Below are 17,091 nucleotides of genomic sequence, written 5' to 3' on the forward strand. Positions count from 1 at the left end.
AACATAACTGTTGAAAAATGTTTAATTCAGTCTGCTTTTTCACACACTTTTTATTGCAAGTTGAAATTACTATTCCAACTTTACGTTTACTTTAACGTTTATCTCATAAGCGTTTTACGTTAACGTTTAGCTCATGACTTCTTAACCTGGAAGAAAAATACAGAAATACTCACGTGGCCGTGTCCAGCAACAAGAAGCGCCACTGAGGCTAAGAATATCATCTGGTACATCATCTTGGTTTGTTTTCTATCTGTGAACAAATTATCATTATGTATATACATCTTATATAATATCGTATGTAAATAAATCTTTACATGCTGACTGAGTATTAAAAATGAAGTCAAACGAGATATACTATGAGATATATGAAATTCTTCGGAGTGATTCTTTAGCATATATATTACAAAATTACAAAGTTTCTTTCAAAAAGAATATGTCTGGTCATTGCGAATTTCACCTGCCCTTCGATACAAGAAACTATGAAAGATTTAAAAATTGTTACCTAATTTATATAGATTTATGATTCCAAACAACCCCAAGATTAAAATGTGTAAAAAAAAAAATTATGAATTCAGCTTTAAGATTTACCAGCTCTGCTTTCTGCCTAATCTAAGAATATTCCTAGGCATACATTAATCGTTCACCAGTAACCTAAGACTTGCTGAAATGTTTTTTTCTATAGACATGGCCTAAATCATTCGGCATTCGACTTAGGCGATGCCTATATTTAATGAAAACGGGCATGTATCGTCAACGTTGAGGTTTATTTTCATTCTTTTATCTGTAACGATAAGCATTATAAAGCATGGATTAACATAAATAATACATGTCGTGTCAATCTGACCATTTAATCCATTCTTAATAAACATAGCATGTTTAGAAACGTTAGTACTAGTATAATTACCGATTGCACAGTCAACAGCAGAAATGGGTATACGACAATTAGCTATGTTATTACTTACACTACAAAGCCCGTTCAACAAACAATGACTATTTATCACAAGATGTCGGTAAGCAGTCAAGCAAATAAATTGTTGCGATAGGTCTAAATAAAGCCTCCTACAATCAATATTACCTACTTAAGATATCACGATCATCTCAATACCATGTAAAAAATGTGTGCGTGTACTAGTGTACACAGGTAAGACGTGAAACTTCTTTATGACCTTATTTTTCGAAAACTACATGCAACTTCACGGAAATTGGTTAAATAAAGTTAAATTTGATTAAAGTTTAACAAAAGGCTTTTATTATCATATTATATATTATGAATACAAATAATAGGTACAATTATTTTATTTTACCTTATTACCTACTAAGATTATTACAGCATTTCATTAAATTCTCCGTTGCACTCTTTGAATCAACCGTGGTAGGGACAAGAAAAAGATGGCGCGTAACGGAAAAATGTGACGCGTCACCGAAAAATGTGACGGTAATTTTTTTTCCAACACCGATAAAGAAGTTTCACTTCAAATGTACGCTACAAAACTTCCCTTTCTACAGGCTTATTTGAATAAAGAATGTTTTGCAAAATATATAGCAAACGTGCATATCGCTTGAACTTAATAATGCCAATATTGAGTAGGTTATATATTGCGTTTATGGGATGATATTGGTTTTTTTTTTTATTTCTAGCGTATAAATACTTGTAAACTCCATAAGTAAAGGCAAGCCTAAGTGAAACAGGTTTCTATTCTATAATATGACCTAGTGAAGTCAAATATGACTGAGCAACATTTTTTTTTTTTTTTTTTTTTTTTTTTTTTTTTTTTTTTTTTTTTTTTTTTTTTTTTTTTTTTAAATAAATAAATATACTACGACAATACACACATCGCCATCTAGCCCCAATTTAAGCGTAGCTTGTGTTATGGGCACTAAGATGACTGATGAATATTTTTTTATTAATAATATACATAAATACTTATAATATACATATAAACACCCAGACACTGAAAAACATTCATGCTCATCACACAAACATTTTCCAGTTGTGGGAATCGAACCCACGGCCTTGTACTCAGAAAGCAGGGTCGCTGCACACTGCGCCAATCGGCCGTCAACAACAACAACAACATTGACTGCACCTGAGAATAATATCCACGCCTAGTAAGGCGCTGTATGTTTATAACTGCAGGAAATATCCGCAGGAAATTAACAAGTCACAATGTAACGATACTGCATATTACAAGGGCATATAAATAACATAAATAATATGTAAACATCGAAAATTCTTGTTCCATTTTTTTATATTAACGTGTTATGATAATAAGGAAGGTTATGGAGCTTCGAACGGCTATTCGAAGCCAAACATATGGCAAAAAAAAACATCTCAGGTACATATCCCATTTTGAGTTTTTTTTTTAGTTTTTATTAATAATTCCACGAGAAAATTATACTATATAGAATAAGAGAATAATTACTATCTTATAACGGGCATTTCTATAGGGCATATCTCATTAAAATGAGAAACAACTACTCTGTAAGAAGTGTAGAAATTGGTCGTTTTTAAAATTATTAAAACTTATTTTAAAACATCATTTTCGAGGCCATTCTTAGGTAAAGGAAGACATATACAGGATGTTTGGTGCATCGTGTGCCAAATCGAATCTGATGATTGGAGGGGTCTTTGGCTATCTCTTCAGCCCTCGTAAAAAAATCTTGCTCAAACGGTTTTTTTTATACTGATTTTAAATTGTTTTTTTAAAAATTGTAAAAATTCTACATTTAAATTTTAATAAAAAATAAAGTTGTTAAGTATTAATTAATTTTCTTTTTAATCTTTAATTTGTAACGTTTTACGCTTCTTTTGAAACTAGAATTACACGCCAGCAACATCTAGTTTTTGTTTTACAGCCCCGCAAAGTTTTTTTTACGTAAAAAAATAAGCTTGAACGTCAAGTTTCGGTTTTAATAAAAAAAAAACTAAAAGTGATCATGTTCTTCCAATTTTTTTAAAACATCTCTGGACTGTCCCCTTTCTAATGGTGTGCAATATGCCATGAAAAGTAATTAGTAACATCACTAATTTTCAAATTTTCTAAACTTGGTCGCAATTTTCTAATATTCAACAGGTGAAAGAAAAACAAGGGTTTGCGTAAATAACACTCACAATTCACAAGGCAGATGACATTTTCTGTCTCTTTCATAAAGTTATACGCCCGTTGTTCGTTTAAACAGGCAAAAATAGTTTTTTCACTCTAGTGAAGCGAAATCTATCTTCTATTCCTTTCTTGCATAGTGCAAACCTGTTTGAACCAATCGCGAACGGGCCCCGCGTCGCGTCGACACGGCGGCCATCTTATTTTTTAGTCGAGACATCACTGCCTCTGCTGCCTAACGTGTGTGCTAGCTTACTGTACTCCACGATTCTTTTATTTAGTTTTCGTTAAGTTTTGTTGTTTTTTGTTACGTTTTATTTACTTTTGGTGTTATTGTTAAACTTTGTTGACTTTTTTGTTGTTGCAATGACGACATACTCTAACGAGGAATATGCGGACATCATAATGGTTTATGGTGCAGCCCGTGGTGTCGCTCGTGCAGCGCAACGACTTTACCAGGAACGCTTTCCTGGTCGACGATTACCTGGCCGCAGAGTCTTCCAAGACACATACCGACGTTTACGCGAGACTGGGAGTGTCAATTTTCATGAACCAAGGGGACATGTTGTGCGACATAATGTTGAAGTGGACGAGAGAATACTGGCACTTTTTGAGGAAGACGACACAAGAAGCATTAGATATGTGGCGGCACAACTTGATATTTCAATATGGAAAGTGTGGAAAGTCCTTCGACAAAACGAAAAATATCCATTCCACGAGACTCCGGTTCAAGGTACGTAATTTAAAACCTTTGTTTGACGTTGCCTTTGTTTAGCAGGTATCCATAATCTTCTAGTGCAATTAATTACTGCTCAAGGGGAATTAAAAAGATTTTTGGTTGTTGCAGGTCTTGAGGGTGGCGACTTTGACAGACGAATGCACTTTTGTCGGTTTTTGTTACACACAGATGTGGATAATCCTGATTTTTTAAAAAGAATACTGTGGACTGACGAATCCAAATTTACCAGAGAAGGGATTCTTAACTTGCACAATTTACACCATTGGGCACCGAAACGGCAAAACCCACATGCCAAAAGACAGCAATCTTTTCAAAGACGGTTTAGTGTGAACGTTTGGGCAGGAGTGATTGGGAATCAGGTAATTGGACCGCACTACCTGCCTGATAACTTAAATGGCGATAATTATTTAGAGTTCCTGCAAAATGATCTGCCGGAATTATTGGCCGAGGTGCCCGTGTTTAATGAAGATGTGCCCATAGTATTTCAAAATGACGGCTGTCCCGCGCATTGGCGTTTAACTGTGAGGGAATACCTCGATAATGTGTTCCCCAATTCGTGGATTGGGCGCGATGGGCCTATTGCATGGCCTCCACGTTCCCCAGACTTAACTCCGTTAGATTTTTATGTCTGGGGACGTGCCAAAGAGCTAGTATACGCCACAGAAGTCCCAACGAGGGAGGTACTAATACAACGCATAGAAGCGGCCTTCGGTACAATTAAGAACGAAATACGGCTTCGGACTACAACTGTAACAATACGTCAAAGATGTCGGGCCTGCATTCGAAACAGGGGTGAACAATTTGAGCAGAATTTGTAAAAATTATGAAATAAATGTTTCAAATGCAATGTATTATTTTTATTTCAAGTAAAACCTACGAAATTTAAAAATTTTACCTGCTTGTGAGTTTTATTTACGCAAAAACTTGTTTTTCTTTCATCTGTTGAATATTAGAAAATTGTGACTAAGTTTAGAAAATTTGAAAATTAGTGATGTTACTAATTACTTTTCATGGCATATTGCACACCATTAGAAAGGGGACAGTCCAGAGATGTTTTAAAAAAATTGGAAGAACATGATCACTTTTAGTTTTTTTTTTATTAAAACCGAAAGTTGACGTTCAAGCTTATTTTTTTACGTAAAAAAAACTTTGCGGGGCTGTAAAACAAAAACTAGATGTTGCTGGCGTGTAATTCTAGTTTCAAAAGAAGCGTAAAACGTTACAAATTAAAGATTAAAAAGAAAATTAATTAATACTTAACAACTTTATTTTTTATTAAAATTTAAATGTAGAATTTTTACAATTTTTAAAAAAACAATTTAAAATCAGTATAAAAAAAACCGTTTGAGCAAGATTTTTTTACGAGGGCTGAAGAGATAGCCAAAGACCCCTCCAATCATCAGATTCGATTTGGCACACGATGCACCAAACATCCGGTATATGCAAAATAAAAAAGTAAGTAATAAATAACTAATAACATAATTAAGTTTATTGCACTACCTGCAGCTTGACATTTAATATTGGCACGATTGTGACTTGAAGTCATTTTAAGAAGATTACCTACCTACTATAGAGGTCAGTGGGTAATATAGGTAGGCTATAATCATATTTCCTTTCTTTGACTAAAAATGAGTAGACGGTTTGGGCACCCTAATAAAACTGAGCGGTTTTTGTAGTGCTAATACACTGATTAAAGTATTTCTTTATTAAAAAAGCTAGCTTTTTAGGTCAATAGGTAATTTAAATACGATATGGTAATAAAATGATGTTGGAAAAGAGCAATCTGCTGAGTTTCTTGCCGGCTCTTCTCAGTGGAATCTGCCTTACGAACCGGTGGTAGAGTCACTACAAACAGACAGACTTGACGTTTCAAAAGTGCTTATATTAGGAATACTTGAAATAAATAAATTTTGAATTTTGAATTTTTAGGGTTTACAGGAACATACGTATACGTACAATCGTCCTTCATTCACGTCTTGACATAAATCGACTTATCGATCGACGACGAAAGACGGAAAGCAGCATAAGCTACTTATAGACCTGATAATTATTATTATTTTATTTCAATTAGTTACGTACTAATTCGTATCTTATTTTGTATATTTTTACTATTTGTATTAAGAGGAAAATATTCTTTATAATTTGCACACATGGATACATTTATATTATTTTTTTGAATCGATTTCACTACATAAGGTTTTTCCCGGATGCAATTTATTACCTAATGTTGTGTACACCTGTCTAAGACACTAAACATATAATGCCCATAGCTAAGTTTATATTAAGATACTTCTCATACAAGACAAATAAAATACCTGATTTAAATTAACAAATTACTCACCGACACCTACAAAACATAACGCTGACTGTTTTGAATTGAAAGCACGCTGAGTTTATATAGTTGTTATTTGTCACGTTTAGATAAGACATGAGAAAAACTAGAAGTATGTTATCATTTTATCATCTGCATATTAAAATGTAGACATTTCTTTTTATTATCCACAATAATTAAGAGCACAAATTTTATGATTAACCGCTTTATCTCATGAGGAGAGGTATATCCTGTAGACTTTTTTGTAGTCATAACATAGTTTAGTTCTAATTCAAATAAAAGTATTACTATTTAACTAATAAAAGTTTTTGAAACGTCTTCATTTCAAGTAAGACTGACTTACAGGTAACGGCTCAAGATTTTGTGACTCTACCGACGCTTCCGAATCCTACTAAATAGATGCCGGCAAGAACTATAGTTTTGCAATATTTAACATTATGTGCAGATTTTATCATGGTAGTATAGATACTTGGAAGTGATTTCTTAAATATAGTTCAACGGGTACATACCACGATAATATTTTTGGATTTGTCGATATTTCGACCCAGTTGCATGGATCGTGGTCACGACGGGACTGCGTAGCTACGAGATGTCAAGTTGGATGTTACGTTCAGAATCTGACTACCCGCTTTCGTGTTCGTTTTGTCGGTATTTCACGAACTGTTCGACACACTTCACTGACAACGTCACTTTTAAATTGAGATGATGTACGATGTTTTCTTGGTTTGCATAATTTTACCAATTGATTTACCAACACCCGTTGAACTATATTTAAGAAATGTTGTTTAACCACGAAAATCTTAGTTTAAAATCTTGAAAGTGACGTTGACAAATATAATAAAGCAGCAAGCACAGTAACAACAAGTTTTTTAAATGCGCTAAGAAGCTAAGAAATAGTGTCGACCCGACACTGTCGGGTATACATGAAATAAATAATAGCTGTCTCGATGGACCTTGTCTTTACCCTCATAGGCATACAGAAACACGACTTATATCGAAGCATTAAAAAACCACTCCACTTGAGGTAATTTCTTGATCAAACGGTTGGTCACTTCATACTATTTAGCAGTTGACAGTAATTATTTTCCCTCTAATGTTCTAAGCGGTAAACCATAAAATGGGAAAAACTTTGTAATCTAGCAACATTCCGCGGATGTAAAGTGAGACGTGCGCGGGGCGTTTTCAACTTAGCAACATTCCGCGGATGTAAAGTGAGACGTGCGCGGGGCGTTTTCAACTTAGCAACATTCCGCGGATGTAAAGAGAGACGTGCGCGGGGCGTTTTCAACTTAGCAACATTCCGCGGATGTAAAGTGAGACGTGCGCGGGGCGTTTTCAACCTAGCAACATTCCGCGGGTGTCAAGTGAGAAGTGCGCGGGGCGTTTTCACTGTTTTTGGACACAATATACTGCATACAATAATAGCCTTATTAAATGCCTGTGACGTCCCCTATTGGACGTGTCCAATAGGTAAGAGTGGGTACTCTGGTTTCTGTTGGCCAGTGAGTCCAAAATACGCTCCCGACACAACGAATAGTTACTTTGTCAATTCCGTGAAGGATTCGAAAATACATTTCTTAGCGATAGTAATTACTGTTTCATGATCTCATCTTTTCCTTAGCAAATTAGAGTTCCAATGCTGGACACACACCCTATCTCTCGAAGTAGAAAGAGATATAGAGCTAACCAAAACTTTTTTTTTATTCTGAACTGCGAAGGAATAAAAAAGGATTTGGTCAGGAGCTAAGGACTTCGTGATCTTTAGCCAACTAACTCCTACCCAACACAGCCGTCGATTTAATATAAGTAAAACAATAAATAGTAAAGATAAAAATCACTTCATAAGCCGTAGAGGCTACACGAATAAATAATTATGGATAAATATAATTAGTACAGACTGGTGAAATATGGAGATTGTATTCACGTTAATAACATACCGAGCAAACTTACGAAATGATAAATGGAAAGATACAATCTAAATAATAAATAGGTGATAAATAAACTCAACATAATAATCTCCAGACCCCTGTTTATCTTTACCTATGCGAATAACATATTAAAGGTAACCTTTAAGTACCAATAATATCTTTAAGGTGAAAGGTTTGTTTGTTTAAACACTAATCTCTGTCTTGAAACTGTAACCTACGAGTATGTGATGATTAACTGAGAGATATCAAGACTATTTATTTACTTTTATAATATTTAAGCTATTTTTCCACAAAGTACCTACATTTGAAAGTTGAGAAAGGTTAAATTTTATTCACTATATTAAAATATACACTTAACTAGTTTCGTGATACTAGATATTTAAAAAAAATACATCAATGTTATCGGTCAAACTAAGCTTAAATCGCAAAAAATAGTACTGGCAAGATGATGATATAATTCTTAACATAGGTGCTTACAGATAACCACTGACGTGTGCACGATATATAAGATAATATTTCGGATGATCGACAAAGGTTATCAATATAATCTAGATGATAAAATATTATATTTATCTGAGTACAAGAACACGACTTACCTTCGCTGGGCCAGATCTTAAGTGTCTCAATGAAATCTAAAGTCGTACTCATATATTGCATGTAACTGGCCACTATAGCGTGATCTATTTTCCTCCACCGCACAAACAGATGCAGAATGAGATTAAAGACCGGGGGGCTAGCTGTGCGGGTCATAGCATTATGGTTTATGGACCGGTTTAACAGACCTACTCAAGTAAGTGGCAAAAACCTCATGCAATAGGGATGTACGAAAGGCGATAGTGTTATGATTATGTGCGGATGTCCGCAAGAGAATAGATCCTGTTACTTCTTCATTTTTTTTTAAACAATTGCTAATTTGTTTAGTAACTTGAGGTTACCCGTCTTCCGATTACAAGTTATTTAAATTAAAAACTGCAACAGGTCGAATTTAATGTACACTTATTTTCGATTTCTTTTGGAGGGCACTCTATAATCGACACTGAAGCCGAAACAATATTTATTTCATTTTGTTTGTTTGTCTGTCCGTCTGTATCTGGGCCGCGCATTACGCTGGAACTACTGAATGAATTCAAATGACACTGCACGTCTGAGATCTTACTACATAGGACCCTTTTTATCCCGAAATTTAACTTAGTTCCTTTGGGAGAGGGGATGAAAATGTTTTTAGTCTATGAAGTATCCGAAAAAAAAAGTTGTATTTATTGAGCTGAAGCCTGCCATCGCCAGACCCTATGTGAGGATCATTCCACCGTATTTCCTTTAATTGAGACACAGGTTTTACTGGTGCCAAGGCGGCATCCTCCCTCTAAAACCGACCAGTCACTTTTGTGTACGTAACAATATCTCCAACAAAGAGGTTTGTTAGGTCTTCTTCCGCAATCATCCGCAAAACATAATCGATAATGGAAAATTCCTCGATTCACATCACTAGTGCAAACGAAAACATAATGCGATATAGTTAAATCGCTTATGTAAATAGGTATATTATAAATAATAAATAACAACATTCGAAAGATCCAAACAAAATCAAGAGTGCATCCGAACTGGTTTGTAAGCAAGTGTAAGTAGATTATTGCACAATGTAATGTAATTATTTTCTCTACCTATTCAGGTAGGTATATAGCAAGTATGTTTTGTAGGCCTACTGCGTTGTTTTGAATCATATGTCATAACACGTTTATTTTTTAACTAGCTGTTGATTGCGTTCTTCGTCCGCTTCAATAGGGTTTCATACAAATTCAGTGGGCACTGTTTGTCGTCTTGGTATAAAAAAAAAATGTGTGTACTTATGTACACGCTTTAGAAGTTATACTTCATTGGAGTAACAAGGTCTTTCTTCTTGAAAATTTTATCTTTGGCTTTATCTACGTTTGTGGAAAAAAAGATACTAACTACAGAAAAAAGGTATTTATAACATTGATAGTTTTATTATTAATATTTCTACATAATTAAAGAAAGGGATGTAATAAACATTGTTAAATTTGGAATACTTATACGAGTAGGACAACCAAGTTTCACTCAACATTAAAATTTGGGATTTTTCTAAAATTGATTCAATTAAATCACCGGAATGAGCCCGCAGACTTCGACAATTGAAAGTGTACACTGTCAAACCTTATAGCTAACTTCAGGGTGTCTGTTTTTTGTGACAAAAATCAAGTTGATTGGTTGATTAGTTAGAGCGTGAAGGAAGGACAAACAAACAAATGCTTTAACATTGATCATATTAGTAACCATACGCATTTCTTTGCTCCACTAAGCCATTAAAGTCGACTAAAATGACGACAAAGCAGTGACACAAAAATCTGCTGACTATAAACTGTCACTCAGTAGCAGTCCCCGCGAATTCGACCGCGTATATCCCAACCATAAAAGATTGTCATATGCTGTCGTGATCTTTTTTTAGAACCTCTAAAGATGAGAAATTCCTGCAAACATTATTTTGGCGTACTTTTTAACAACATTTTCATTGACGCTCCGCTCCTTTTGGCTGTATCGTAATATCATATAGCCAAATACACAAATACTGGGTAAGAGCTCAACTTCACTTTTGGGGGGCAGAGTTCGAATCCCAGCACCCCTAACTTTTCTAAATTATCTGCGTTTTAATTAATTAAAAATATCACTTGCTTTGATGGTTAAGGAAAACATCGTGAGGAAACTTTCATGCCTAAGAGTTCTACATAATGTTCTCAAAGGTACGTGGAGTCCACAAATACGCACTGGGCCAGCGTAGTGGACTACGGTCCACGGACTACGGACTACGGTCCACGGGTATCCTCCGACAATGAGAAAGGGTTAACCCTTTCTCATTGTCGGAGGATACCCGTGCCCAGAACTGGGCCGGTAATGGGTCGAGATGATTTTTTTTGCTTTTTCGGAAGGACACTTGCCGATAACCACCTGAGGGGTTGCTACGGCGTAACCGGGGGAGTTGGGCGAGCGCGAAAGCTCGCCATGAGAAGAGCCCCAGGGCTCGACGACATCGGGGGGGAGAGTGGGAGACGTCGACCCGAGGGTGCCTGCTGCGAGGACTCGGACCTCGGCTCGATTCGACGTTAATCTAACTGTTGGTGGACTTGTTTAGTCCGAACGCCCCCGTGACCGTGGTAAGGATCCACGTCCGGATGACGTCCGAAATCAGGGCCCTCGTCTTCGCCGGCGAAGACGCTGTGTTTGTTGCGTGTGTGTGTGTTGTTGGGACACGTTGTCGGTAGTTATTTTATCGTCAGGGTCGTTAAGGACATGCTTCGGACGTCGCCGCTTTGGCTCGACGTCGGGGACGGGGGTATATGTGGACGCCTCGACCACTAGGGGGTTGGGGTGTCGGACTGCTGGGTCGAGATGATGATGACGATGCTTATACAGCCGATAGCCTTCCTCTATATGTCGACTACCCTACACAAAAATATTTTTTACAACTCTAACCATAAGTTCCTGAGTTTGTCGCGTTCCACCAAACCTATTCTTCAGCTTTATAATATTAGTATAGATCTGTGGTAGGTGTATATACTAGGTGACATATATAAACCTGGTTTTGATGATGCCTTGAGACCCGGGTCTTTTCCGTCTCGGGCCAATTTTAAAATCTATTGACCACTCTATTTGAATTGGAAGGGGCATGCAAATTGTAAAGCTAACTTGCCCGTTGTTGCCTTGTTATTTATAACAAGGTTTATTGGCCTCTTATGCACAGGGTTTTCAACGTGTTTTATAAGGTTTTTTTGCACTAAATCCATGGGGTTCAGTACCATCACTTACTATCTATCTATCTCGTATACAACGTGTAAATGAAAACAGAAATAATACTACAGAGGCTTTAAAGGTACATTATTTAGAAAATAAATAGAAAATAAACTGTAGTGATTTTGTAAAGGTTAGGTATAAGAAAACCCATAAACTATGACGAACTATGTAATTAATGATTATTATTATGACGGACGTGAGTTTGCAATATTTTTATATTGCAATACTGTTACTTATTATTATTATTTTGTTATTTAATTTATCTTTTTATATTCTTATAACTGGGTTTATACCTTTCAATAAAGATTATTATTATTATTATTATTTACTGTCTCTGAGACTTCTCTGTGTAACCGAAACGCTAATTGTTTTTGAGTAAACCGTAGCGATAATTTTTACTGAAATAAATCAGATACAACCCTAACAGCACATGCAAAATAAAAATCAAGTGACTCCTGTCACTTTATAAGGTACACGTAGCGTAGCGTAGGTACTATGCACGCGTTGGTCTTTTATCTACAATAGGGTTGTCATAAGTAAATAAATAAAAGAAATAAATATACTACGACTATTATAATATAGCGATAAACACCCAGACACTGAAAAACAATCATGTTTATCACACAACATTTTTTCAGTTGTGGGAATCGAACCCACGGCCTAGAACTCAGAAAGCAGGGTCGCTGCCCACTGCGTCAGTCGGCCGTCAAAGTAAACACTTAGAATGCTTTTTAATTAGTTTGTATGGAAAAATAAATTCGCTTCTTTTGATTTAATATTTTTGTAGAGTGATTCCTTATGAAATATACTTATGCAACCTAACAGTATTTGGTTAATCCGTTACACGTTGTATATTAATGAATGCGTTAAGCAAAAACTTTATACCGCTTTTTACGAATAGTGAGCGGTCGGAGGAGTATGAAATATCCCTCACTTATAGGCTATATAGAATGAAGAATGCTATTTTTTTTCAATCATGCATAAAACATACTTTAATTAAATCAATAAAAAACATATTACACACTATCACGACATATTTAGGCGGCCGATTGGCACAGTGGCCAGCGACACTGCTTTCTGAGTCCAAGGCCGTGGGTTCGATTCCCACAACTGGAAAATATTTGTGTGATGAACATGATTGTTTATCAGTGTCTGGGTGTTTATCTGTATATTATAAGTATTAATTTATTATTAACGTAGGGATAAAGATCCTTACGGTGCCTCGCGGTTCGATGGTTAAAAGGCGAGGGGGCAAACAGATCAAACAGTTCTTGAGCACACTCTCCGAAATATATCTTATAGAATACCGAAAGGCAGGCAACCTTGCGACGATGTTCCAAACTCTGAAGTTTTTTATTGGCTAGGTCACCTTCTAGTACGGCGATCCACTGAATCCAAGTCATCAAGCCGATACTCAAAATGTTAACAATCTGTTTATTTCTTTTTACCTTAAATCTTCAAATGATAAGGAAAATAATTAAGAAAACACTTACATAAAGAAAATCTCTTAAATTATGTATTTTTTTATATTTCAATACATATTCCACACTTATAAGAAATGAAAAGATTGTTCTCATTATAATGCAAGATTGAAAAAAATGGACTGTAGTCAAACTCGCTAACAACTAGACCAACGAGGCAGTCTATAGTTTAGCTTTTGTTTAACCAAAATGCCAGTTAAGGCTTTGTCTCGCGCTCCTACTCAAAGTACACTATACATTTTATGATGAATGAATATAAAAACTTATATTGCACACCACAAAGAGTAGATAAAAAGACACAGTAGACAGTCCGCGAATGAGCCGACTTAAAAAAGTATTTGACGTAACGTTTACCGCACGCAACAGAATCTCTCAGAAAGCATATTTTTTTGCATTATATAGAGCAAAGAGAACCGAGATTCCAAAATAAATGAATCCTAGCTAGATCGATTTATCACCCCGAAACCCCCTGTATACTTAATTCCATGAAAATCGTTGAAGCCGATTCCAAGATTCCAATTATATACATACAAGAATTGCTCGTTTAAAGATATAAGGTAAGGCTTTCTTTTCTAAAATGGTTAACGTTAATTTTACAGTAAATCTGTATCTTCTGACCTTATAGTTAAAATAATCAAAAGGTATCAACCCTGGTGCCCGGAGCGATTGGTTAGTGGTGGCGGGTTGGAGAGCATCAGCGTCATTATTATCGGCCCCTCTACAGGGCCCGGGGTCCTCTCACAATGAGGTAGGCCTTAGACCGTAGTCCGCCACGCTGGCCAAATGCAAATTGATAGACTTTACACCCACCAGAGAATATCATGGAGAACACTCAGGCATATCAGGTTAACTTATTATGTTTGTCACAATTCCACTCTGAGGTTTAAGCGCAAAATTAAAAAACTGTTTGTTACGTAATTTATTTTTATTTTTATTAATAGTTTTTACTATCTTTTGCATTTTTTTTAAATTATCTCCTTAGTTTTATGTTCTTCATATTGAAGAACGTCTATATTTCATGATGCATGCAGAGTTAGCCTGTAAGTGGGGTAAACAATGTATAATTCATAATATTACCATTATGTTTATAATAAATTTAAGGCATTGTATATAAAATTGGCTTCCAAAATAAATAAATAAATAATGTTAGTGGATATGTAGCGGTCTCCACATTACACAACTACATGGCGCTACAAAAATCCTGCATTGCGCTAGCGAAGTTATTACGAAGAAGGCCTATACATACAACTTCCAAAAATGAATGTTCGGACCTCGGTCCCCGAGCACGATCACCCGCTCGGAGGAAGATCATCCTATTGTTACGGTCGAGCGTATCACCATAGCTCCCGTACAGTGGTGACCCGACGTGATCATCGCAGCACCGCAAATCATGCATGCCGCACACCCAAAGTGATCATCGCAGCACCGCAATTCATGCCTGACGCACACCCGACGAGATCATCGCAGCACCGCAACGCACGCAACGCTCTCAACGAACGCAACGCTCTCAACGCACGCAACGCTCTCAACGAACGCAACGCTCTCAACGCACGCAACGCTCTCAACGCACGCAAACGCACTCAACGCACGCAACTTACGCACACGATTAGTGACAGAGGCATACTACAGCAAGCACATTGACGAATGTCGAACCTGCAAGGCATCCGTGTCGCTACACGACCACTCAGCACGTCAACAGCGACGGTCGATTCTCGCAGTGCCTGTACATCTCAAGCAACACTGCTTCAATGGTACGACTTCCAGTCTCGGAGGGAATACTGTAGCGGTCTCCACATTACATAACTACATGGCGCTACAAAAATCCTGCATCGCGCTAGCGAAGTGTTCACGAAGAAGGCCTATATATACAACTTCCAAAAAGGGATGTTCGGACCTCGGTCCCCGAGCACGATCACCCGCTCGGAGGAAGATCATCCTATTGTTACGGTCGAGCGTATCACCATAGTTCCAGCATTTTTGGAAGTTCCTTCTTCATGAACACTTCGCTTGTAGCGCCATGTAGTTATGTAATTTGGAGACCGCTACAGTTATGTGAATATGTACGCCTACGTTATTATATGACGTTTAAAGTAAGTAAATTGCTAAAATTAAAAACTCAAATAACTCCGGAAAGTTAGTGGTGCGTGCCATGGCTCGAACTCGGTCTCCGGGAATCAAAGCTCAATCCTTACCCACTAGGCTATCGCCACTTCTTTATAATATGTGCCTATTTAATATTATTTTAATATAAAATCACTTTTAAGTCACGCTTATTAACCTAGTCAATAAACAAACAATAGTTACTAACGTGTATCGCTGAAGCGTGGTCACTCGCGATTAGCATTGAAGTTTTCACTTCTATAAAGCCGACCTTTTTTTTAAAAGTAACCCCCTGACTAACCTTGTGGTAAGCTAATGTAATCTAAAAATTAATAGTTAAAAAAAAACTAAAAACTCAAACCTAAAGGAGAAATTTAATTTTCTTTGAGTGCAGACAGATATACGTTTTTGTCGTACGCTGACTTTGAGCATGCCGTTTCATAAAACTAAGTTTTATAAGCATTCATTCATTGTTCAAGCTACTGAACTGTGGAATGCACTCCCAATAAGCATACGACAGTCAAGGTCACTAGACATATTCAAAAATGCTGTTAAAGCCCATTATCTTGAACAATAAAGACGACAGTGATTAACTCTTACTCATAATTAAGTATGTTTTAGTATATATTAGTTAATTATTTTTTATATTTATTATTATTAGTATTTTATGTGTGTAATCTTGATAAGTATTAGTGTGTAATTGTTCGTAAGTATGTATATAATAATAATACACCCCACCAATCGGTTTCCCTTGGTTTTCCTAATCCTAAGGTTGCCTGGAAGAGATCGCTACTAAGCGATAAGGCCGCCCTTTGTATCCTACTTTTTAAGTTTATTTTTGTTGTGTCCATTGTTTTTTTTTTACTATTTGTGGTTTACAAATAAAGTGTTTAAATAAAATAAAAATAAATAAAATAAATAAAAAAACACGCTTCGTATTCAAAACCAAAATAATTTCTACCTTTTAGTTTATTTATAAAATCTTGATTTTTAGTTTTTCTTAAATTATTTTTATAAGAGTAAAATTAATCGGTAACCCATTTTCCATCAAATTTATTAATATAAGAGAAATCAGCTAAGTATAATGCTTGGAAATCAAAATTAACATCATTCTTACCTTATCGACTATAGATGAATATCAATTAACTAAAATCTTATATTGAGAAATGGATTTTTATATTGAGAAATGGAATAATCTTATCAAATTAGTGTTGTGTTCTCGTACATCTACAAAGTTTGAACGAAATTAGACCGGAAGAGGGTCAAAAACAAGCCCAAGGGAGTCGGTTAGAAACATACAAACAAATACATCTGAAGCAATTAATAAATAAAATAAATATACTTCGACATTACACACACCGCCATCTAGCCCCAAAGTAAGCGTAGCTTGTGTTATGGGTACTAAGATAGCTGATGAATATTCCTATGAATATAATACACAGAATTACTTATTATATACAGATAAACAACCACTGAAAAACATTCATGTTCATCACACAAACCATTTCCAGTTGTGGGAATAGAACCCCACGGCCTTGGCTCAGAAAGCAGGGTCGCTGCCTACTGCGCCAATCGGCCGTCAATATAAAATGTCATGCAATAAATA

General features: G+C 36.0%; 1 protein-coding gene across 3 annotated transcripts in view; it reads right to left on the reverse strand.

Annotated features, from left to right (window-relative positions):
- Positions 1-17,091, reverse strand: part of LOC120624802 (superoxide dismutase [Cu-Zn] 2-like) — a 34,051-nt gene that overhangs the window by 7,397 nt on the left and 9,563 nt on the right. Inside the window, exons 1-2 of one of the 3 annotated variants that reach the window (XM_039891548.1) lie at positions 8,697-8,865; positions 174-250 (exon numbers count right to left, since the gene is read on the reverse strand). In XM_039891548.1, coding sequence (XP_039747482.1) covers positions 174-250; positions 8,697-8,850 — 231 coding nt within the window. In that variant the 5' untranslated portion in view covers positions 8,851-8,865. Of the gene's footprint in view, positions 1-173; positions 251-6,155; positions 6,177-8,696; positions 8,866-17,091 lie in introns of those variants that run through there. The other 2 variants (XM_039891551.1, XM_039891550.1) reach the window with 2 other exon arrangements.

This window comes from Pararge aegeria, chromosome 6 (assembly GCF_905163445.1).
Source record: "Pararge aegeria chromosome 6, ilParAegt1.1, whole genome shotgun sequence".
Taxonomy (NCBI): domain Eukaryota; kingdom Metazoa; phylum Arthropoda; class Insecta; order Lepidoptera; family Nymphalidae; genus Pararge; species Pararge aegeria.